At 41.4% G+C, this 24,231-nt stretch overlaps 1 protein-coding gene across 1 annotated transcript; it reads right to left on the minus strand.

The window, feature by feature from the left end:
• Window positions 1–10,853: 10,853 nt before the first annotated feature.
• On the minus strand, window positions 10,854–24,178 carry si:dkey-28n18.9 (sorting nexin-6). The gene is made up of 14 exons (XM_014167025.2): window positions 23,946–24,178; window positions 23,476–23,580; window positions 22,934–23,041; window positions 22,469–22,529; window positions 22,030–22,157; window positions 17,310–17,393; window positions 17,016–17,090; window positions 16,900–16,930; window positions 16,681–16,768; window positions 14,568–14,607; window positions 14,341–14,427; window positions 13,673–13,762; window positions 13,298–13,363; window positions 10,854–13,122 (listed from the first exon to the last, which is right to left on the minus strand). Exons 1-14 carry the CDS (start codon window positions 23,949–23,951, stop codon window positions 12,982–12,984), a joined length of 1,110 nt encoding a protein of 369 aa, XP_014022500.1. The 5' UTR covers window positions 23,952–24,178; the 3' UTR covers window positions 10,854–12,981.
• Window positions 24,179–24,231: the final 53 nt, after the last annotated feature.

A 24,231-nucleotide genomic window follows, 5' to 3' on the forward strand; every position in this document is an offset into this window, starting at 1 on the left:
ATTGGAGATGAATACCTCCCTTGCGGCCGGTGCGGTGGCTACGGGAGGAGGAAGGGTTATTTGAGGGAGGAAGTCAGGCCTACGAGGAGGAGTCTTGGTTAGACGGGGAGCGGTAGAGTTTTTTGACCGCACTAACTCTCATGATATCTTGAATTGACTGCATACAATAGCCTTCATTTATTGTACTTCATTTATTGCACTTATAAGTTATTAGAATTAGAGGAATTATAAGAAACATTTGCGTTTCCTCATATTTTATATTAGAAAGTCTGTAAGTGTTATATGCTTGAACAAAGAAGCATCCTTTTGTTTGTAAACTTGCAATCCGAAGTGCCACACTGCCATCATCTCTATGGACGTGCAGTAAAGCCTGTTGTGAGTGTGTCTTTGAAATAGCACCTCTCTCGCCAGGGCAGTGGGCATATTTATTGGATGGAATAGAGAAAATATGCCATTACAAATACTTTTTATAAAATTATTTCCTTAACTTACAATCTGTAGACACTATGCGATTAGACAGGTGCAGAATGTATGTGAAAAATCTAAGCACAGTTAAAAAATATATCTCACATGGAAATCATAAGAGGTTTGCAGAGATGGGTGGGATGGACTGAGACTTGAGAGGTGGGTTTAAAAGCTCATGTTCTATAATAGTTATGACTGAAAAGAAGATTTATAATGTATAAGTACAATCTATCTTTGTATATCAAAATATCAAGTTACTTTATTCTTGCTATGTAACTGCTGTAAATAATAATAGTGAAATTCCATGTCTGTAAAACATGTGTAGAATGTACTGTACATGTAACAACAAAAGAAAAAGCTGTAAAAACAACGTTTATTTTTGTCCTCCGAAGAGGGTGGTGGATGGCCCCCCAATTTTTTATTTTTTTAATACAGTGGAGTGAAGGTGCTTTAGTTCACATTGTATCACATGCTTTTGTTCACACTGAATAAAGAATTTTAGAGGGTCCATAGCATTACAACCTTTAGTGAGAGTGGAGTAAAAAGGATAGTTTAAAATGACAAGGTGACCTTGCTGTGCCAACACTTATACCACAGAGTAAACCCCCTCTGACGTAACCATGTGATGGGCTAATGGTGGTTGCTGTAGAATAACATTCTTCCACTATGTATGAGGTAAATGTGGTGTGCCAGTTAGGGCATAGGAAGTATAATGAGGTTTTTATGTAATGTTGGGGAGCTTGCTACTGCAGTCTGTTTTTAAATGGATCACTGGTTTATGAAAAAATAACAATATTCAGTGTCACTTTATGAGTTGTACATGGCTAGGAAAAAAATATTAACGTTGACAGAATTCACATTTTCTCAGTCCATTCATTCCTATTCCATTAAATAATTAATCAAGATCCAATACCCACGTAGCAATATAACACTTTGGAAAGCAATCCCATTTCGGATCCATTCTCATATACTTTCATTATGTCAAACGCGAAACAGAAATTCCATTCTGTCCTTTGGGTTAAATGGAATGTTGCTGCTTGCTCAGCTTGTTTTGCTTTGTTGCTTCTCCCCTCTTGTCATTTCCTATTTGCTCCGCAGTGAGGAAAAATCGGATTAAAAACACAATCACCATGGCGCCGGGCTCTGTGCCTTCTAATCAAAACATAATGGGAGTTTAACATGCATTATCTCAGAGTGGAATTTAATGAGAGTTTAACAAGCCTTATCTCAGAGTGAATTTTAATAGCGGCTTCCAGAGGCATTCCGTAATAATGATCCCATCTGCATCTCATCCCAAGACAAAGTCAGAGGAGACCAAGAACAATAACTCCAGGGGTGACAAGGGAAACATCTGCAGCTCACGTGGACAAGGCTTGTGTCTCAAACTCAAACTGTCTGGTGCTGTTGTGTTGTGTCTGTCTGTCTTGAGGTGTCAGGGTTGCAGTTTCCATCTGTTTTTTGTTGCTTTAACTTTGTTTGGTTTTTAGTCTCTGTCTATTGTTGTTTTGTCTGGTTCCACATTTTTTGGGGAGTTTTTGTCTTTGTTAGTTGGTCTGATATACAGTACCAGTATATCATTCCAGGGTTTTTCTTTATTTTCCTATTTTCTACGTTGTAGAACAATAGTAAAATAAAGAAAAACCCTGGAATGAGTAGGTGTGTCCAAACTTTTGACTGGTACTGTATATCAGACCAACTAACAAAGACAAAAACTCAACAAAAAAAATTGGAACCAGAAAAAACAACGTTTTGTAGAATAATAGTGAAGACATCAAATCTATGAAATAACACATATGGAATAATTTATTAACCAAAAAAGTGTTAAACAAATCAAAATATATTTTATATTTGAGATTCTTCAAAGTAGCTACCCTTTGCCTTGATGACAGCTTTCCACACTCTTGGCATTCTCTCAACCAGCTTCATGAGGTAGCCACCTGGAATGCATTTCAATTAACAGGTGTGCCTTGTTAAAAGTTAATTCGTGGAATTTCTTTCCTTCTTAATGTGAGCCAATCAGTTGTGTTGTGACAAGGTAGGGGTGATATACAGAAGATAGCCATATTTGGTAAAAGACTAAGTCCATATGTAATACCCTTGATTGAATCAGGTATTGAGTTTATTTGTTATAATTAATTGGTTATATATTTAAAAGATAAGTGAATAGTTTGTTTTACTTTGAATTGTAAGTTTTGACCAATAAGGTCGCTCGTTAAGTTGTGGCCAATGGGAGTTGACCTGGTTAACGGGAGGTCTGGAAAAAGGACGTTGATGGAGGGAAAAAGAGGTTGATGAAAAGAATGGACGTTTTTACCTTAGGACGGTTGGTAAAGAAATTATAAAAGAAGATGACAGAACTAGAACAAAACCCATACCTACTAGGATATGAAGGGAAATACATGTTTTATTTTATAAAAGAGTTGTTATAATTTTGTTAAAACTTAGTACAGACTGAAGCTACCGTCTCGTCGTGGAGGTATTTGTCAGCATTGAGGTTAGCCTAGCATCGTGTGACACTGGGAGATAATTGCTTGGGGAGCTTAACGAGTTCGTGTTCCCATGGGATATCGGTTACGGCTAAGGTGTACTGTCTGCATGGGTAGCTGTGCTTGCCTTGGACTTTGTGAGGAAACCTGCATGGAACTGCCATACTTCGCTGAGGGAATATCTACCAAGCAGTGAGTAACCACAACGTGAAGTGCTTCAGGATATTTTTGGGTGTCATCATTTTTTTTGAGCTCCAACACGCGCCAATGGTTTATTTAAGCGAACTTGAAATAATTTGGACTCATTGGGGTTTATTATTTTCTATTTCTTTTGTTGTGTCTGAAAATGTATTTATGTTTGAAAATGTTTTAATACACATATGGAACATTATGTATATTGAGTTGGTGGAGTCATTGATTGTCTCAATTTAATTTAATGCATGGGATGGTCCATCCGGATTCAATAACAGAAACCTATAATCATTTAATCTGAAGTTAATACCCTATTGTCATAACCCTAGATAGTTTACAATAGGAATTCTTATTGGAGATGTCCTTCTTACCTAACATCCCATGCTGCTGAGATACTCTGCATAAGTTAATATTGTGAGAGTCATATTCGAGCCTGGTGAGAGGGTTACACATATTATGGCAACAACAGCTGAAATAAGTAAAGAGAAATGACAATCCATTACTTTAAGACATGAAGGTCAGTTAAAAAAGAACATTTCAAGAACTTTGAAAGTTTATTTAAGTGCAGTCACAAAAACCATCAAGCGCTATGATGAAACTGGCTCTCATGAGGACCACCACAGGAAAGGAAGACCCAGAGTTACCTCTGCTGCAGAGGATAAGTTCAGTAGAGTTAAATGCACCTCAGATTGCAGTCCAAATAAATGCTTCACAGTTCAAGAAACAGACACATCTCAACATCAACTGTTCACATGAGACTGCATGAATCAGGCCTTCATGATCGAATTGCTGCAACCATTACTTAAGGACACCAATAAAAAGAAGACACTTGCTTGGGCCAAGAAACACGAGCAATGGACATTAGACCGGTGGAAAGTCCAAATGTGACATTTTTGGTTCCAACCGCCGTGTCTTTGTGAGACGCAGAGTGGTTCCCACCGTGAAACATGGAGGAGGGGTGATGGTGTGGGGGTGCTTTGCTGTTGACACTGTTACTGATTTTTTTTTTATTCAAGGCACACTTAACCAGCATGGCTACCATAACATTCTGCAATGATACGCCATCCCATCTGGTTTGGGCTTAGTGGGACTATAATTTGTTTTTCCACATGACAATGACCCAAAACACACCTCCAGGCTGTGTAAGGGCTATTCGAGCAAGAAGGAGAGTGATGGAGTGCTGCATCAGATGACCTGGCCTCCACAATCACCCGACCTCAACCCATTTGAGATGGTTTGGGATGAGTTGGACCGCAGAGTGAAGAAAAAGCAGCCAACAAGTGTTCAGCATATGTGGGAACTCCTTCAAGACTGTTGGAAAAGCATTCCTCATGAAGCTGGTTGAGAGAATACCAAGAGTGTGCAAAGCTGTCATCAAGGCAAAGGGTGGCTTTGCCGATGACACAACAGTGGTAGGCTTGATCACCGACAACGACTAGACAGCCTATAGGGAGGAGGTCAGAAATCTGTCCGTGTGGTGCCAGGACAACAACCTCTCCCTCAACGTGATCAAGACAAAGGAGATGATTGTGGACTACAGGAAAAAGAGGACCGAGCACGCCCCCATTCTCATCGACGGAGCTGCAGTGGAGCAGGTTGAGAGCTTCAAGTTCCTTGGTGTTCACATCATCAGCAAACTAACATGGTCCAAGCACACCAAGACAGTCGTGAAGAGGGCACGACAAAACCTATTCCCCTTCAGGAGACTGAAAAGATTTGGCTTGGGTCCTCAGATCCTCAAAAGGTTCTACAGCTGCACCATCGAGGGCATCTTGACTGGTTGCATCACTGCCTGGTATGGCAACTGCTCGGCCTCCAACCGCAAGGCACTACAGAGGGTAGTGCAAACGGCCCAGTACTTCACTGGGGTCAAGCTTCCTGCCATCCAGGACTTCTATACCAGGCGGTGTCAGAGGAAGGCCCTAAAAATTGTCAAAGACTCCAGCCACCCTAGTCATAGACTGTTCTCTCTGCTACCTCACAGCAAGTGGTACCGGAGAGCCAAGTCTAGGTCCAAGAGGCTTCTAAACAGCTTCTACCCCCAAGCCATAAGACTCCTGGACATCTAATGAAATGGTTACCCAGAATATTTGCATTGCCCTCCACCTCTTTTACACTGCTGCTACTCTCTGTTGTTACCGTCTATGCATAGTCATTTTAATATGTCTACCTACATGTACATATTACCTCGACTAACCGGTGCCCCCGTACATTGACTCTGTACCGGTACCCCCTGTTTAGTGTCTCACTATTGTTATTTTACTGCTGCTCTTTAATTACTTGTTACTTTTATTTCTTATTCTTATCCGTATTTTTTTAAACTGCATTGTTGGTTGGGGGCTTGTAATTAAGCATTTCACTGTAAGGTCTACACCTGTTGTATTTGGCGCATGTGACTAATAAAATTTGATTTGATTTCGATTTTTGGCTACTTTTGAAGAATCTCAAATATAAAATATATTTTGATATGTTTAATGCTTTTTGGGTTACTAAATGGTTCCATATGTGTTATTTCATAGTTTTGATGTCTTCACTATTATTCTACAAAGTAGAAAATAGTACAAATTAAGAAAAACCCTTGAATGAGCAGGTGTGTCCAAACTTTTGACTGGTACTGTATACCCGTAATTAAATTAAGATGAATTAAACTTTCATTATTGGGTCACCTCCCAATCTTAAACAGAATTAAACCTCAGCTCAACAAGACTGTATGAAGGTGTGGTGTATATTTGAGCGATATCTCTGTATAGAGAGTGATTAGAAAGAGATGAACCAAAAGTATACTTCAGTCTCAGCAAAAGTGGAGAGGTCCATTCCACCTGCAGATCATATATGCTTTTACTCACTTTGAAATGTTTCTTACAAACGTATTATTTTTTCCCTGCTGTCTACATTGAAAATCATTTCTCAAAGACACTGTGTGTTAGAGGTATTATTGTGTGACAAATCAAATCAAATTGAATCAAATCTACTGCAGATCATGCTCTTTCCAGAGGGACAAACCACAAAGCCTAAGAAAACCATTCTCCTTTGTTCTCCAGCCTCAAAGGTATATGTTTCTTTTCATCCTCTGTGCTCAATGTTTATTTGTTTATTCACACAGACAGAAGCAGAGTTGCTTATCTCTCCTCTCTCAGATCTCCCCCTTTAAAGGACACATGACCGGGTCGCTAAGGACTTCACACAGCAACAGCAGCCCTGGAGACCAGGAACGACAAGGTAAGCAGGACCCTTACAGGTCCCACTGGAGTTAGAGGCCATGACTTGAGAGAAACAAGACAAGGGGAAGGTAGGTAGTGATGAGAGGGTGGATCATTGTTGTTATGAAGAAGATGAGCTGTCACTGTCATCTGCCGGTACACCGGTGTATATTCATGTGGTGTTGTCAACCACTCAAATGGAAACTTATGTTAATGTATGCTGTTTGAAGAACCAAATTTAAGGTTGTGGTCTGACACTCTGACACTGACTTTTTACACATTTTGTTACGTTACAGCCTTATTAAATGGATTAAATTGTTTTTTTTCCTTCATCAATCTACACACAATACCCCATAATGACAAAGCATAAACAGGTTTTTAGAAAACGTTGCAAATTAAACATTTTAAATAACCTGAAATATCACATTTATATAAGTATTCAGACCCTTTACTCAGTACTTTGTTGAAGCACCTTTGGCAGTGATTACAGCCTCGAGTCTTCTTGGGTATGACACTACAAGCTTGGTACAACTGTATTTGGGGAGTTTCTCCCATTCTTCTCTGCAGATCCTCAAGCTCTGTCAGGTTGGATGGGGAGCATTGCTGCACAGCTATTTTCAGGTCTCTCCAGAGATGTTAGATCAGGTTCAAATCCGGGCTCTGGCTGGGCCACTCAAGGACATTCAGAGATTTGTCCCGAAGCCACTCCTGCGTTGTCTTGGCTGTGTGCTTAGGGTCATTGTCCTATTGTAAGGTGAACCTTCGCCCCAGTCTGAGGACCTGAGCGCTCTGGAGCAGGTTTCCATCAAGGATCTCTTTGTACTTTGCTCGATCCTCGATCCTCGACCCTCGATCCTGACTAGTCTCCATGTTCCTGTTTTTCATTTTTAGTAAATTAAGAAAAATTTCAAAACCTGTTTTGCTTTGTCATTATGGGGTATTGATGAAGGAAAAAAAACAATTTAATCCATTTTAGAATAAAGCTGTAATGTAACAAAATGTGGAAAAAGTCAAGGGCTCTGAAAACTTTCCGAATGCACCGTAGTAGGAGGGTCCATCAGATGTCTGAATGTGACAGTTGTTTCCTTGATATGCTGTTGATGACACATACTGTATATGTCATTTGCAATCTCCACATGTGGTGACCTCGAGGAGCCCAGGGGGTGTGTTCGTGGTGTGCCCCACTTCCCTGTTCAGACGAAGGAATGGACCACAATGGAAAAAGGGAAAAATAACTGATCATGCCCTTGTTTTTGTGCATTTGTCTGTTTGTGACTGTGTATACTGTTCTTTCCCTCTCCACTTTTTATTTTCATTCGTTGCACCAAATATAATTTGATTTGTTATCATCAAATCACTCAATGTAATAGCTCCCAGGAGCTCTTGCTTTCAGTGTCTGCCAGGACATTATGGTGGCTGATTTGAGTCTAATTTATTATGTCCTCTGTGCTGAAGTGACAACTGTTGAGAGTTAGTCCTACACCACAAACCCGAAGCCTATGATTGAACTGTTATTCAAAATGGAAGCAAATTCCTCAACATGTGTAAATTGAAATGACATTAAAAAAAAACAACTGTACTGTACATTTCAGAACAGTGGACAAATGTTCCTATGCTGATCTGTTCAGTCAAATGAGCAGCTACATTCATAAAGTCATAAAACCTTTGGCGTACATCAGTAATTAGGAGTGACAGTGATGTCATCTCCTCAACTTGTCATCTGAGACCTGAGTGGTGACATGACTGATGAATGGCACATGGCAAGCACTCAGTCACAGGGGAATACAGAGTATTGAAATGTATGGCTTCATACGACAGTGAACAGAGAAATTTACCAAATTAGCAAATCTAATCCAGGCAATGTGAATACTGCAAGGAGAGAAAACGACATGTTCTGCATCAAGGGGTAAAGAGAGACCCACTGAGACAGTGAGAGAGACACTGCCCAGTGCCCACTGTGTAGCTGTGAAGCGGAGCTGAGATAAATCTATATCTATCAATACTAGCATATTATATTTTTAAGATAGGTTTATTGCCATCTCAATGTCATGACAATTATATAACTTTATTGGTACAGTGCTGGGGGGAGGGAGATTGTTAGCATGAAGATCACCAGGGTAGAGAGAGGGGAAACTCCCTCATGTATTTTTCATCTCAACAGTATGACCTTTTCCACACATTCTTAGGACTCACACTAACTCTGCCACACACACAACACGCACACACGCACACAAACCAATGAATCATAATTTGTGTACTTCAGTGATTAGACTTTAATGAGGTCAAAACAACCTTGGGCTGACAACTTTTGAGCGGCAGTCAAACTTCACAGAGTACAACTAGGCCACAGATGTTTCATGACTGAGATTTCACATCATACTGTATGTCTTACAGGCTTTAGTTTTACTCCTTCGATTTCTGTTTTTTAAGATGTTCAAGCTTTGCATGGAATATCTGAGGCTTTGAGCATTACGTTGGAATGTTGCAAAATTAAGAATCTCTCAGGTTAACTTTTGACTTTCATGGGCCCTCAGATGCTCTGAAGGTCTTAGAGCCGTGAGCAGTGAGACCACAGAGAACCTGCACAGGGTGGAAATAAAGAGTTACACAAATAATGGGCAAACCCTTCCCAGCAAACTCTGTCCCAGTGTTATCACCACAGGCATACTGTATAACCACATTGGAGAAGAGTACAACCACAACTCAGAAGGAAAACTTGTAAGAGAAGTAGCAAACATGCTGTCATTTTCCTTGTAATTTGAGCAGTGTTGCCTACTGGTGAATTAGGAACTGTTTTAAGCCTGGTTCTAAGAACAGAGGCTGTTGACTCTGTCATGTTCCTCTCTAGATTTCTTCCATCTAAGGAGTTTTTCCTGGCCATTGCGCTCTCGCTACTGCTTTGCTTGCACTTTGGGTTTAGGCTGGATAACTGTTTGTGACAACTTGTGATGTAAAGAGGGCCCAAAAAAATGTGATTGATTGATTATGACTTCTTGCAGTGTGAAATGGCCTAAATATCTTAAACTATAGTCATAACACAGTAAATGTTGAAGATTCAGGACATAGAGGAGGGTAGATTTACTGTAAACCAAAATACAGGCTGCAGATGCCCAACATACAGCACAGTCTAACCAATCCACAATCAGCACCTGGGCATATGCTCATACATATTTATATGCCCTTGGTCTAAAACCCCGGTAAAAAACTCCTTATTAAAACCCTCAAGTTAAAACAGGAAAACGTTAATACGTGTTCAGTTACAGCCCCAATGGGCCAACAGTGTTCAGCGTCTCAGAGAAGATAGCGAGAAGGAGGACCTTATAAATCCCGCTGTGTAGATTTATGACTTAACAGTGTGAATGAATTAGGCACGCATAAAACATCCCCTATGTAAATGCTTTGATTAAAGTGGTGCTGCTGCAGTGTCTGCCTGCTCATCTGTGGTGGTCTTTCCCCATCTCATCTAATGAAGGAGCTCATTTGAGGGAGACCATGTTTCAGCTATATGGAAGCTAGGCTATTTGAGTTGTGTGCAACAAGACAGTCTCAACACCTGAGAGTCCCAGGTCAGATTTGTCCTGGGTCAAATTAAGCCCCTCCTAGAATTGGCAGTAGTTCACTTCTTAGTTCACTGTCTTAGGACTTTTCTCATTTGGGAAAAAGTCCATCCTCCATCCTCCACCCTCTCGCCTTCGTCTCCTTCTCAAAACGCATGAGATGAGAAAGCCAGAGGTTCCTCCCCTCTGACCTTCTCCTCCAATGGGTTTTGAGAAGGAGACGAGGATAGAGGAGAATGAGTGACAGGAGTATGCAATTGAGATCTTTCCTTGGTCATGTTTTGGACTGGTATTTGCACTGTCCCAGGTCTTGTTTAGCCCAGTTAGGACTGGTCCTAGTACTCTGTCCTAGACCTGGTTGAGCCCTGTTGGGCCTGATTCATTAGGCCTGTTGCTAGACCCACAGACTATGTTCTGACAGGCCATTGATGTCATGAGCAGCTGACAAACAGGCCTTTAGAGGGCCACAGGGCTGAATGGGCACTGAGTGCTGCTGCCTTCCCACCAGTAATGAGCCACTTTACTGAATGTGCCTTAAGTGCATGTTTTCGTTGAGAAGAGCACACAGTCACACAGCCCTTCTATTCGGTCATGCTCCCAGGTATCAGAAACCTTCTCATCACTGTGTGTGTGTGCATTTGAGTCATGTGCACTAATTAGCGCATAATGTATGAAACCATTTGTAAATATAGCTCCCTGTTGTATTATTCAGCTGGCATAATGTGGTCCCGGAACAGAAAAGAGCCAGTATGATCAAATCATGATGCACCCAAGGAATAGTAAGTTTGATGACCTTCTCACAACCATTTGGATTCCCTCATCTTTATCCATATACTTCAGGATGTGTGGTTAATATCCACACAGCAGAGCATATTCCTCATATTGATTTAAGCCTTCAGAACATCAGAGGTAAAAATCAGTGAGTCATCAACAACAGACAATAAAAACACTTATACCTTCAAAAATCTTTATTGTCCATTTCATTAGAATCAAAATTGTTGTATTCAGCAGTGTTATGCATCTTTGAATACATTCAGAGGTGTTAGAATCATGTTATATGTTTAGTGCAGGAATGATAAAGTACTTATATATAAAAAAATAAAAAAAAACAAATGACAGCCAATGTGTGCTTAACACTAAGCCACTAGAGCACTACAGTCTCTTATAAAACCTGTTAAACCAAATGTTTCGCTATTGATTAAATTGATTTGGTACTGGCACCAAAGCCATGGGGATAAGAGCAGTTAAAAAGCATCACAAAAATCTGATGTCAAATCAATTGTTAAATGCATTGGTTTATTAAATACCTCAGAATTCTCACATTATGATTTTCTGAGCATAATTGTATTATTGGTAAGATTTACAAAATGAACAGTGCTCTGTATTAAATTCTGCTCACAGCATCAGGCACAGAATGTATTCCAGACTGATTGAATTGATTCCACATGTCGAGCACAATGATGCGGTGACCTCTGTATAGATTACTGAGTGGAACATATGGCAGTGGCTAACAGGGGATTGCATGTAATTGCCTTGATAGTTAATCACATGCAGTAAACAAAAACCGCAACACCAGTAAACAGGAAGAGGAAGAGGGAGAGTGAGGAAACATGCCAACAGAAAACATGCATAGTTAGAACATACAGCCAACTCCTGATAAATGCAATAGCATGTCTGATTGGAACTATCTTGAATGCATGCAACAAATCAGAGCATGCAGATTTACAAGCAAGTAAAATGGATATACAGGTATTTGAAATGGGATAGGTGAATTGCAATGCAGTTGAGAGCAGCAGTGGGCTTTACGGCTGGGTTATCTTGACTCTAGAACAGGGTGAATACAGCAGTATGTAGCCTGATGTCAAAACCATCTCTGCTGTGTCCAAACACTCCTTCACTGTCAGATTACCACATTCTGCTCTACTCCTTTCTTCCTGATTACTGTGATGGGACATACTCCTCCCCACGACTCAGAGATTACAGACCAAGACAAACAAGCTCAAAGACACAGCAGCATCCTCATAGATATGGCCAACAGAGTCAACACAGGGCGCAGCATAGAGTGAAGAGTCAGGGATCAGCCACAGTGGAGAGTCAGGGGAGAGAACAGCACAAAGATCAGTTATAGGATCGACCAATCCCAGAATTGACCCCCAACCACTTGTGGAGATTTGGGAGGATTGAAGAAGTTTAAGCAATACCAGCCTACCATAACTATTACCATATTGCTTATACATAACACATCCAAACATGTGCCAAGGGGTAGGGTTAGTGGTCTTTTTGAATTGGACAGCCTAGAGTACACTCACATTCAGCAATAGAAGGATCATCTTAGGGCCCAGCCACAGTTAGTTGAGGAAGCACCAGAAGAACAGTCATTGAATCAGCATATAAACCAAACAGAGGGAAGAGCAGAGGGAACAGTCCTAGAGTCAGAATACAGAGAGTATCCTTGTGTGGAGTCTAACACACTGATTAATGAGCCTGGAGTGAGAAAAACACACAGGCAGCCAGAGAGTTGGGCAATCAGTTCATCATGCTTTATTTTGTGTGACCCTTACTACTGATGGGGCGATGGTTAGAGAGCTGCACAGAACACTCTCCTCTCCTCACTGTCTGCTGTCGTGGATGAATCAGAATTAGTTGGGTAACATAGATAATTAAGATGTTTTATTAGTATAATATGCTTATTTGAGGTACTTGTCATTAGAAAGTGTCCATATGTGGTGGCTAATTTCTGCATTACCAAATGAGAAGTTACAAACACACTGCACCATTGCACAATACTGACAGACAATCGGACCCTCTGCTAAGTAGAGGGGGTTTGAGTGTGAGAGGGGTTTGGAGAGAGGACACAGTATGTGACTGTGTGAGAGAGAGACAAAGCTATTGGGTTATTATTGCTATAAGGATTATGCTGATTTCCTTACATTTACAAGTTTAATGGAAGCAGGGTTTGACGCATACATAGACAATACATGGACATAGTTAGTGTGAGGTGCTCAGACAGTCAAACTGTGTTCAGGTGGGTCAGAGGGGTGTGTGGCGGTCGTGGGAGGGGGTGTGTCTGGCCAGTGGTGGTCACTCCCCCAGCTCTTTGAAAGCCTGTAAGTGCTGGCTGTAGCGGAAGGAGGTGTCCCTGGCTGTTTCAAGCTGCTTCTCACACCACAGAATCAGAGCCTGGCGTAACAACTCCACACGAGTACTGTGGAACCTTGCTATCTGGAACACACACACGCCACTGAACTTTAGAATAAAATAGAACATATATTTCAGTCAAAACTCAGCAGACAAAAAGCAACAGTCTGTTGTATAAGAGCTGCTAAGGGGAGAGGTGAGTGTCAGAATGAAGTGAACATTGGAGGTGAAAGGCAGCAGTCCAGTGGGCTGTATGTACCTCCTGTTTAGCCACTCCAGATACATGATCAAACTCCTTCTCAGCTGCCACTTTCAATTCGTCCATCTGAATCAGAGAGGAAAATACATCACTCACACAGTGCAGAACATAACAGTTTCAGAACTATTAGTCAATATACAGTCAAGTCCTGATAAGTGCACATTGGAAAAAGTATAAACACTGTTTAATTGTATTGCAGTTCACCAGTAGCAATTCAACTATATTTTTTTACTGGGATATCTTTATGCAGGAATGACAGTCTCAAGCCATATAAGCAGTTGGCTCTAGATGAGAGAGTACTACTGACCTTTGCTCGACCTATGAGGAACAAGCAGTGCCTGATGTGTCCCCATCTGTGTGAATAAAAACACTTACAGCAGCTTTCTTTACAGGCTTGGCTCTCTCTGCATTCCTGCTGGCTGTTTCTAGCTCCACAAGCTTACAGGTCCTCCTGTACAGCATCTCCTACAAAAGAACCACTGAAATGGCTCAAAGATCAACCTTATTTATCCAGAAAGAAAATATTTAATAACTTTTTATTTATACATTTTTTTATTTAACAACTAGGCAAGGCAGTTAAGAACAAATTATTATTTACAATGATGGCCTACACCGGCCAAAACCGAACGACACTGGGCCAATTGTGCGCCAATCTATAGGACTCCCAATAATGGACGGTTGTGATACAGCCTGGATTTGAATTAGGGTGTCTGTAGTGACGCCTCTAGCACTGAGATGCAGTGTCTTAGACCGCCGCACCACTCGGGAGCCCTTTAATATCAACAATATGTGTTAAGAGTTTCCTGAGCAATTTGTGATGTCTGTGACAGCTGAATGGGTTGAGGTTTTTCCACCATGACCTAATGGAAATGACAGTATGTCCTAATACAAACTGTGAGCATTAACAGTTACAACACTAATACTGAACAATGTTGTTGTTCACCAATAACTGAGCAGCTAACACTAAGGCCAGGAGTTTTTCCCAGTCAGGTCATGTAGACAGGAAAAACTCCTGGCCCTAGTAATGAAAGATGATGTCTGACCTTCTCTGCCTCTTGGCAACGAGACTCCAGATCCAGCCCCAGCCCCAGAGTGCTCAAGTTGTTCTCAGCAACACTCTCAAAGTTTCTCTGCCCACAGAGAAAGAGACAAACATAATTAGCAATGCATGTGTGGTAAATCATGTGAAATATCCTCCCAGTCTTTTTTCCTTAGAATTTTTGTTGTTTGGTCAAATGTATATTTCCACAGGGTGAGGATGACATTTTACCTTGATTGAATCTATGACCTCAGACAGCTTGACACATATCCTGCAAGATGAAATAGGGGAATAGGTGAGTCCCTTTAAAAAACACCGCCCATATACATGGTGGAGACAGATCGTTCATTGCAATGGTATTCAAACTTTTTCAACGGGGACCCAATTTTTTCAGGCAGGATTTCTGGGGACCACATTTTGTCCCCACAATAAATTACTGCGACCCCACCCCAAATCTAATGTCACAACCAAATCTGTACATTTCGATTTTTAAATCAACAAATAGGCCTAACCTTCATTTCATTTGAATCTCTTACCAAATGAAAAGAAAACAATAAGTACATTTACTCAATAAAATAGTATTTTTCTAATTATCCTTCTCAAAAATGTTTGTATATTGTTACATGCAATAATCTGTACTCTTAATACAGTTGAAGTCAGAAGTTTACATACACCTTGGCCAAATACATTTACTCAGTTTTTCACAATTCCTGAAATTGAATCCTAGTAAAAATTCCCTGTTTTAGGTCAGTTAGGATCACCACTTTATTTTAAGAATGTGAAATGTCAGAATAATAGTAGAGAATTATTTATTTCAGCTTTTATTTCTTTCATCACATTCCCAGTGGGCCAGAAGTTTACATACACTCAATTAGTATTTGGTAGCATTGCCTTTAAAATGTTTAACTTGGGTCAAGTTTAACTTCCACAAGCTTCCCACAATAAGTTGGGTGAATTTTGGCCCATTCCTCCTGACAGAGCTGGTGTAACTGAGTAAGGTTTGTAGGCCTCCTTGCTCGCACACACTTTTTCAGTTCTGCCCACAAATGTTCTATAGGATTGAGGTCAGGGATTTGTGATGGCCACTCCAATACCTTGACTTTGTTGTCCTTAAGCCATTTTGCCACAATTTTGGAAGTATGCTTGGGGTCATTGTCCATTTGGAAGACCCATTTGCACCAAGCTTTAACTTCCTGACTGATGTCTTAAGATGTTGCTTCAATATATTCACATAATTTTCCTACCTCATGATGCCATCTATTTTGTGAAGTGCACCAGTCCCTCCTGCAGGAAAGCACCCCCACAACATGATGCTGCCACCCCCGTGCTTCACGGTTGGAATGGTGTTCTTCAGCTTGCAAGCCTCCCCCTTTTCCCTCCAAACATAACGATGGTCATTATGGCCAAACAGTTCTATTTTTGTTCCATCAGACCAGAGGACATTTCTCCAAAAAGTAAGATCTTTGTCCCCATGTGCAGTTGCAAACCGTAGTCTGGCTTTTTTTATGGCGGTTTTGGAGCAGTGGCTTCTTCCTTGCTGAGCAGCCTTTCAGGCTGTGTCGATATATGACTCGTTTTACTGTGGATATAGATACTTTTGTACCCGTTTCCTCCAGCATCTTCACAAGGTCCTTCGCTGTTGTTCTGGGATTGATTTGCACTTTTCGCACCAAAGTACGTTAATCTCTAGGAAATAAAACGCGTCTCCTTCCTGAGCGGTATGGCGGCTGCATGGTCCCATGGTGTTTATACTTGCGTACTATTGTTTGTGCAGATGAACTTGGTACCTACAGGCGTTTTCCCATGATGTCAAGCAAAGAGGCACTGAGTTTGAAGGTAGGCCTTGAAATACATCCACAGGTACACCTCCAATTGACTCAAATTATGTCAATTAGCCTATCAGAAGCTTCTAAAGCCATGACATAATTTTCTGGAATTTTCCAAGCTGTTTAAAGGCACAGTCAACTTAGTGTATGTAAACTTCTGACCCACTGGAATTGTGATACAGTGAATTAATCTGTCTGTAAACAATTGTTGGAAAAATTACTTGGTCATGCACAAAGTAGATGTCCTAACCAACTTGACAAAACTATAGTTGGTTAACAAGAAATTTGTGGAGTGGTTGAAAAACAAGTTTGAATGACTCCAACCTAAGTGTATGTAAACTTCCGACTTGAACTATATATATATATATATATATATATATATATATATATATTATTTATCCTATTGTTTAATTCTGGCAACCCCACTACAGTCAGTTAGGGTCGAAACCCCAACTCTGAATATCTCTGGTTTATTCTATGTAAATGTAGATATGACATCTATGGTGTGGTTCTCTCACTTTGAGAAGGCCAGGACAGCCGAGTCTTCTTCCTGCTCCACACAGAGATGCAGAGCGGTTGAGAAGTGTCCACAAGCCACTGCTAGTTCTGGGGAAACACACATGGTAAGCAACAGAAGCAGAAACCACAAACACATGTATCTTCTAAAACTTTGTTTAGCCACAACACGTGCCACCACACTCGATTGCAACCTCACTCTCTGACTCAAAATGTCTTACTTTGTTCTGTCAGCACCACATCAATGAACCTCTGGAAAAAGAGAAGATATAAGAGGGGCTGCAGACAACCAAAACAGGTCAAGAGAGAGAGAGAGAAAATGGTACAGAGCACTAACCTCTGTTGCTGATTTGGAGCACCCAGTGAGAGTTAAGTTGTTATCACGCTCAGTCTGAAAAAAGTCATCCACATCCTGGAGACAGAAAGGAATGTACTGATTCACTTTGGACAATCTGACAACACACAAATCTTCTCAACACTTTCAGCTATTGTGGATGTTGTGCTGAACACATACAGTTTTGTCTGGTTAATGTATATGGATGTGATGGGGTTAGATCTTGTTTGTCCTTAGAGTGACATGTGGAAGGTGCAGGGTTAGGTTTTGATTGTCCATTATATTATACTGAGGTACCTTGTGACCCTCCTTCCTCATCCCTTCCATGGCCTGGCTCAGGCGATTGAAGATACCCTTCCTCACCCTCTGACGACCTGGGGGCTGGAGCGCACCCACGTATGCATACACAACCACACACACAACCACACACACACACACGCGAAAGGGACAGATTAAGGGTACGAGTAACTCATTTCATTACATCGAATCAAACTTTATTTGTCACATGCGCCGAATACAACAGGTTTAGACCTTACCGTGAAATTCTTACTTACAAGCCCTTAACCAACAGTGCAGTTCAAGAAAGACTTAAGAAAATATTTACCAAATAAACTAAAGTAAAAATTATAAAAAGTAACACAATAAAACAACAATAACGAGGCTATATACAGGGGGTACCGGTAATGAGTCAATGTGCGGGGTTAGTCGAGGTAATTTGTACATGGAGGTAGGGGTGAAGTGACTATGCATAGGTAATAAACAGCGAGTAGCAGCAGTGTAAAAACAAATCGGGGGGGAGGTTAATGTAAATAGTCCAGGTGGCCATTTGATTAATTGTTCAGCAGTCTTATGGCTTGTGGGTAGAAGCTTACAAAGCCTTTTGGTCCTAGACATGGCGCTCCGGTACTGCTTGCCGTGAGGTAGCAGAGCGAACAGTCTATAACTTGGGTGACTGGAGTGTAAGGTGTATGTAAACTTCCGACTTCAACTGTAGGTCCTGGATGGCAGGAAGCTTGGCCACAGTGAGGTACTGGGCCGTACGTACTACCCTCTGTAGCGCCTTACGGTCAGATGCCGAGCAGTTGCCATACCAGGCAGTGAGGCAACCGGTCAGGATGCTCTCGATGGTGCAGCTGTAGATCTTTTTGAGGATCTGAGGACCATGCCAAATCTTTTCAGTCTCCTGAGGGGGAAAAGGTGTTGTCGTGCCCTCTTCACGACTGTCTTGGTGTGTTTGGACCATGATAGTTTGTTGGTGATGTGGACACCAATGAACTTGAAACTCTCGACCCGCTCCACTACAGCCCTGTCGATGTTAATGGAGGCCTGTCCAGCCCGCCTTTTCCTGTAGTCCACGATCAGCTCCTTTGTCTTCCTCACATTGAGAGAGAGGTTGTTGTCCTGGCAGACCTCCTCCCTATAGGCTATCTCATCGTTGTCAGTGATCAGGCCTACCACTGTTGTGTCATCAGCAAACTTAATGATGATGTTGGAGTCATATTTGGCCACGCAGTCGTGGGTGAACATGGATACTACAATGCAAAATAATGTTTCTGTCAGACAATCATCTCCTACATTGACACACTTCATTCTGAGAAGAGCTGACTATAATAAGAGGAATATGACTATTTAGAGAAAAAAGAGAAACAGAAAGGCCTGTCAGAGAGACCTGGAACTGGATGTGGGCTGAGAGTCAGGGGGTGCTGACAGTCCTCATACACTCCAGTCTATTTCTATGACTACTGTTACTCATACAGTACTGAAATACCATTATCAGATTAGCAGAGTTAACACTCAAAGGGGTCAAACCATGACGTCAACGTCAAAGTCGGATCTCTAGAAAAATGCCAGAGTTTTTGATTTGGAATTCAGAGTTGGAGAACTGTTAAACTATTTTTCCCAGCCGGATCTCATTTTTTTCAGAGTTACCAGTTGTCTTCAATGCATTGAAGTCTGAGATTTCTGAGTTGTTTTGAACACTGCATTAGTCTCAGAGGAGGGAGAGAGAGAGAAGCAGAGGGGTTCACCTCTCACGGTCCTTGCTCTCTCCTTTTCCTCCTGTGAGACTGACCAGAGCGAGGTGACAGTCTTCCACCTATTTGTTTAATGATGGAGGTGTGCAAGTCTCATTGTATCTCTTCTCTAGGATGATCCCTCTGCATTGTACTCGACAATTTCAGACAGAAACACTGCTGTTGAAGAAAAGACAACACCACTTAGTGTAAGTATAAACTTTATATAGGCCTGGTGGGAATTCAAATAGTTGTGCCTTCAAGATTTTAGCAGCAGCACGCACAGTTTCTCTGAATGTATCTTGTGTTTGTAATTGCCCCTCTCTATAGGAGGATCCCTCAGTGACATACTCCACCATCGACCACATGAAAGGAAAGCAGAAAGCAGCAGTAAGTCTGGAGAACAGTGGAGAAACAGAGTACGCCAGCATCAAGATAGGCAGATCCCCCTAGAGCCAGTATACAGTAGGCCTACAACTGGCTCACAGCCTTATACTGCAGAGAGATCTCATATTGTGTCCAGTATCATGTGGTTTTATCTGGCACACTTGAGTGTAAATATGTTTCACTCTCCACCTCAGTAAGACAAGTTTAGTTTTGAGCTGTTCACAGGAGATCAGATGTTAAATCAACCAAACACTGTAGAGAAGAGATGAGTAAGATTGGTGAAGTAACAAGAAGACATGTTTGTTTTTGTGTAGCAGAGACACAAAGCGCCGTATATGGCTGTAAGTTGACCTAGTTCCCTTTTTATATTGCTGTTGTGCAATTATTTTTATATCTGTAAACTTCTTTGAAATAAAGACGGAGAACTTCAGACATTTAAAAAAAAGAAAAAAGGAAGATGTTTAACATGTGAATCGTATCTTTCTGCCAAATAGCTGGTACACCCTGAGCAATTCATCTTTCTCCACATTGACAACATAAAAACAGGTTAAACATTTTTTTTGTATGAGAGTGTATCACAGACAACAATCTCTGTGAAAACAACCTCAACCTCTTGTCAAAACCAGTTAGCTATTTCCGCTTTGGTGTAATGGAGAAATCACACATCGTGGTCTTTGTGAACAAGAAAATCAGTCTAACAATAACATCAACTGAAGCTACTTTTCAGTGCAGTGTGTGAAATGTTTCTGAGGTCTGTTCTCTTGCCCTTGTTTAGATACAGACAACATTGTCATTTGTCAAAGTCACATCCTACAATAGTCTACTTCAGCACACTCCCATAGACCCAAATCAGATGGCCATCTAAGTACAGCTTCTTAATATATTGTAATGAAACAGGAAGGGAGAGTGGCTCGAACCTTCAACTTTCTGGCCCGTAGCCCTGCGGAAATCAACTATGCCACAAAAGCATGCTCAAGAGTCGATATCCACGCTTATAAACCAGGGTCGCTACAATATCTTGGCTGAGTAAGATCATGTGTTTTTTGACATGTCGTTATGTTTCTACAACTTGATTGGAGTCAACCTGTGGTAAATTCTATTGATTGGACATGATTTGGAAAGGCACACACCTGTCTATATAAGGTCCTACAGTTGCCAGTACTTGTCAGAGCAAAAACCAAGCCATGAGGTCAAAAGAATTGTCTGTAGAGCTCCCCAACAGGATTGTGTCAAGGCAAGGGGAAGGGTACCAAAATATGTCTGCAGCATTGAAGGTCCCCAAGAAAACAGTGGCCTCCATCATTCTTAAATGGAAGAAGTTTGGAACCACCAAGACTCTTCCTAGAGCTGGCTGCCCGGCCAAACTGAGTAATTGGAGGAGAAGGGCCTTGGTCAGAGAGGTGACTAAGAACACAATGGTCACTCTGACAGAGCTTAGAGTTCCTCTGTGGAGATGGGAGAACCTTCCAGAAGGACAACCATCTCTGCAACACTCCACCAATCAGGCCTTTATGGTAGAGTGGCCATACAGAAGCCACTCTTCAGTAAAAGGCACATGACAGCCCACTTGGAGTTTGCAAAATGGCACCTAAAGGACTCTCAGACCATGAGAAACAAGATATTCTAGTCTGATGAAACCAAAATTGAAACCTGGCACCATCCCTAAGGTGAAGCATGGTGGTGGCAGCATCATGCTGTGGGGATGTTTTTCAGTGGCAGGGACTGGGAGACTAGTCAGGATCAAGGGAAAGATGAATGGAACAAAGTACAGAGATCCTTGATGAAAACCTGCTCCAGAGTGCTCAGGTCCTCAGACTGGGGTGAAGGTTCACCTTCTAACAGGACAACGACCCTAAGCACACAGCCAAGACAACGCAGGAGTGGCTTCGGGACAAGTCTATGAATGTTCTTGATCGAACATCTCTGTAGAGACCTGAAAATAGCTGTGCAGCAACACTCCCCATCCAACCTGACAGAGCTTGAGAGGATCTGCAGAGAATAATGGGAGAAACTCCCCAAATACAGGTGTGTCAAGCTTGTAGCGTCATACCCAAGAAGACTCGAGGCTGTAATCACTGCCAAAGGTGCTTCAACAAAGTACTGGTCTGAATACTTACGGAAATGTGATATTTCCGTTTTTTTATTTTAAATAAATCTGTAAACATTTCTAAAAACCTGTTTTTGCTTGTCATTATGCAGTAATGTGTGTAGATTGATGAGGGGAAAAAACAATTTAATCCATTTTAGAATAAGGCTGTAACTTAACAAAATGTGAAAAAAAGTTAAGGGGTCTGAATACTTTCCAAATACACTGTATGCAGCCAATGGGCAAGTGCCCTATACTGATAAACTTTACAAAACAAATGTGAATAAACTGTTTGACAGTCTCTTAAACATTGTGTGGAAACTCAAAAATCCCTAGTTACTAAATGCACCACATTACAATGTACAAGACATACAACTGGAACTGGCCAGTTCAAACCAACAGGTCATTAAGACACAGGTCAAACACATGGTGATGATTGGACTCAAACTGAACAGGAGAGGATAGGACATTGAGAAAGGGGTAGGATTAAACAGCTGGAGAAGGAGAAGAGGGTTTGGTGGTAATAACACACCTCTGAGCTAGTGAGGAAGTTCTCCAGGCATTTGTTCTTGCTGAGCGTGGTGTGTGCTGCCACCTGGTGGAGATAGGTCTCCAGTGCCATGCAGTACATGCGCCAGTCCTCCCCCATGGCCAAGAAACCTACTCCGCAGACCAGTGAGACAGCCAAATCTTTCACTTCAAACCAATATAAAAACATTGGTATGGCCACCCATACAATATCAGACAATAAACTGACCAATGAATAACAACGGTGTAGAGTTTCATTGGATGTAAGATATATATTTTTTAAATTGGTTTTCACATATTAATGATACAACATAATAATTTATAACAAATGATCAATAATAACTTAATAAAACACATTGTTAGCAAGCATTGATAAATATCTGTGTGATGTCAGGTGCATTGGGTCAGGGCTGTAAGCAATATATTTGTTGACAAATACATACCAAGTTGTTTCAGAACTTTGGTTGGTGCATTCAACTGAGGCTTGGCTGGTAGAGGAGGAAACTAGGGAGTGAAGTCACATAGTGGTATTTTTTATGAGGCTTGAATTCCCAATGCAATGGTGTATAGCCTACATTGAGCTACATTTTGAAATTATAAACTGGGTGGTTCGAGCCCTGAATATTAATTGGCTGACAGCCGTGGTATATCAGAGAATGCAAAGAGTGTGCAAAGCTGTCATCAAGGCAAAGGGTGGCTATGGTGTTATTTCATAGTTGACGTCTTCACTATTATTCTACAATGTAGAAAATAGTAAAAATAAAGAAAAACCATGGAATGAGTAGGTGTGTCCAAACTTTAGACTGGTACTGTATAGTCACTGTTGAAGCTTATAGGTTTGCTAGTTAGGGTCAGTGTCAGGATTCGATCATGTGTCAGGTGTACGTAGGAAGAGGTGGGATACTAACAATGACACCCAGTATCCCAGGCACCACCTCCTGAGAGAACAGACACTGCTGCAACCACTGAAAGTCCTCATGAGTCCTAGCCACATGGTATTCCCCACTGCCTGACAACTGGGAGGGAGGGAGGGAGGGAGGGACACAGACAGACAGACAGACAGACAGACAGACAGACAGACAGACAGACAGACAGACAGACAGACAGACAGACAGAACGTGTCACAACAGTCAAACAAGTGCATTTGGTACAGTATTCATGCACGCCATTGAAAACCTCCTGATCCTATAGTACATGTGGACACAATAACAGGCACTGAGAACAAATACTAACTTTATAGTCACTGTATCCAACAAAGGAAATAAGAACCTGACCAATGTATAGTATATACCATAATTGTGCACTATAATCTTACTGAATGACTTCAGTTAATGGCTATCTTCAAGGCTTTAAGGTCCCACTGAGTAGGGTTCTGACAATCAGTCATTCTCCTAAATAGTGGCAACATTAGGCTGCGAGACCATTTCATTTATCTCTGAAAACGACTCACCTTCTGGGATATGACTATGAAGGTCAATGCATCCCCGTCTCTCACGGCGTCAGCCACCCGGATAGTTTGGGCACTCACACTAAGTGACCCCTCTCTAGCCTCCTCCTGAAATCAACAACAATAATTTCTGTCAGACTCCAAACAGCATCAGAAAGCATTCATCATGAGACATGGTTATTGCTACAACTATTGAATGTCATTTAACTTAAAGTAGCTTATCATCCTGCACATGCGCTGATAAATGTCCATTATTACCACATCCTCACAAAAGTACACTTTCAGGTTTACAAAAACGTCAGCATTCCAATACTTGCAGTATGACTCATTTTAGCGTTTTAAATGATCTTCACAGCTAAAACGTAAAACACAAACGGTGTAAAGGTGTGTCTCTGGCAGACAGCCCATCACATGATGACCAGGAACCGTAGATAAACTGTCTTATCAGACTACAACATACTACACAGACTTACCATCATTTTCTAACTACTGTATGTGCAGTCACTCCCCCAACGTCTATAGTGTGGTAAAACTGTAAATTTGATACAAATATAAAAGCACAGATCCTTTGTCTCCTAACGGCAGCTGTGCACAGACACACTAACTATTGAAGAGGCACAGGATTTCCTTTAGGTCAAAGTGCAGGAGTGAGAGGGCAAAAAAACAGCCAAACCAAAGAAAGTGCTGGCGCAGGGAAAAACAGAGGGGAGTAACGATGTGTTACTGAGTAACTCAAATGTCTGGACCACGGCCACACCC

The sequence above is a fragment of the Salmo salar genome, chromosome ssa22 (assembly GCF_905237065.1).
Source record: "Salmo salar chromosome ssa22, Ssal_v3.1, whole genome shotgun sequence".
In the NCBI taxonomy this organism is placed as follows: domain Eukaryota; kingdom Metazoa; phylum Chordata; class Actinopteri; order Salmoniformes; family Salmonidae; genus Salmo; species Salmo salar.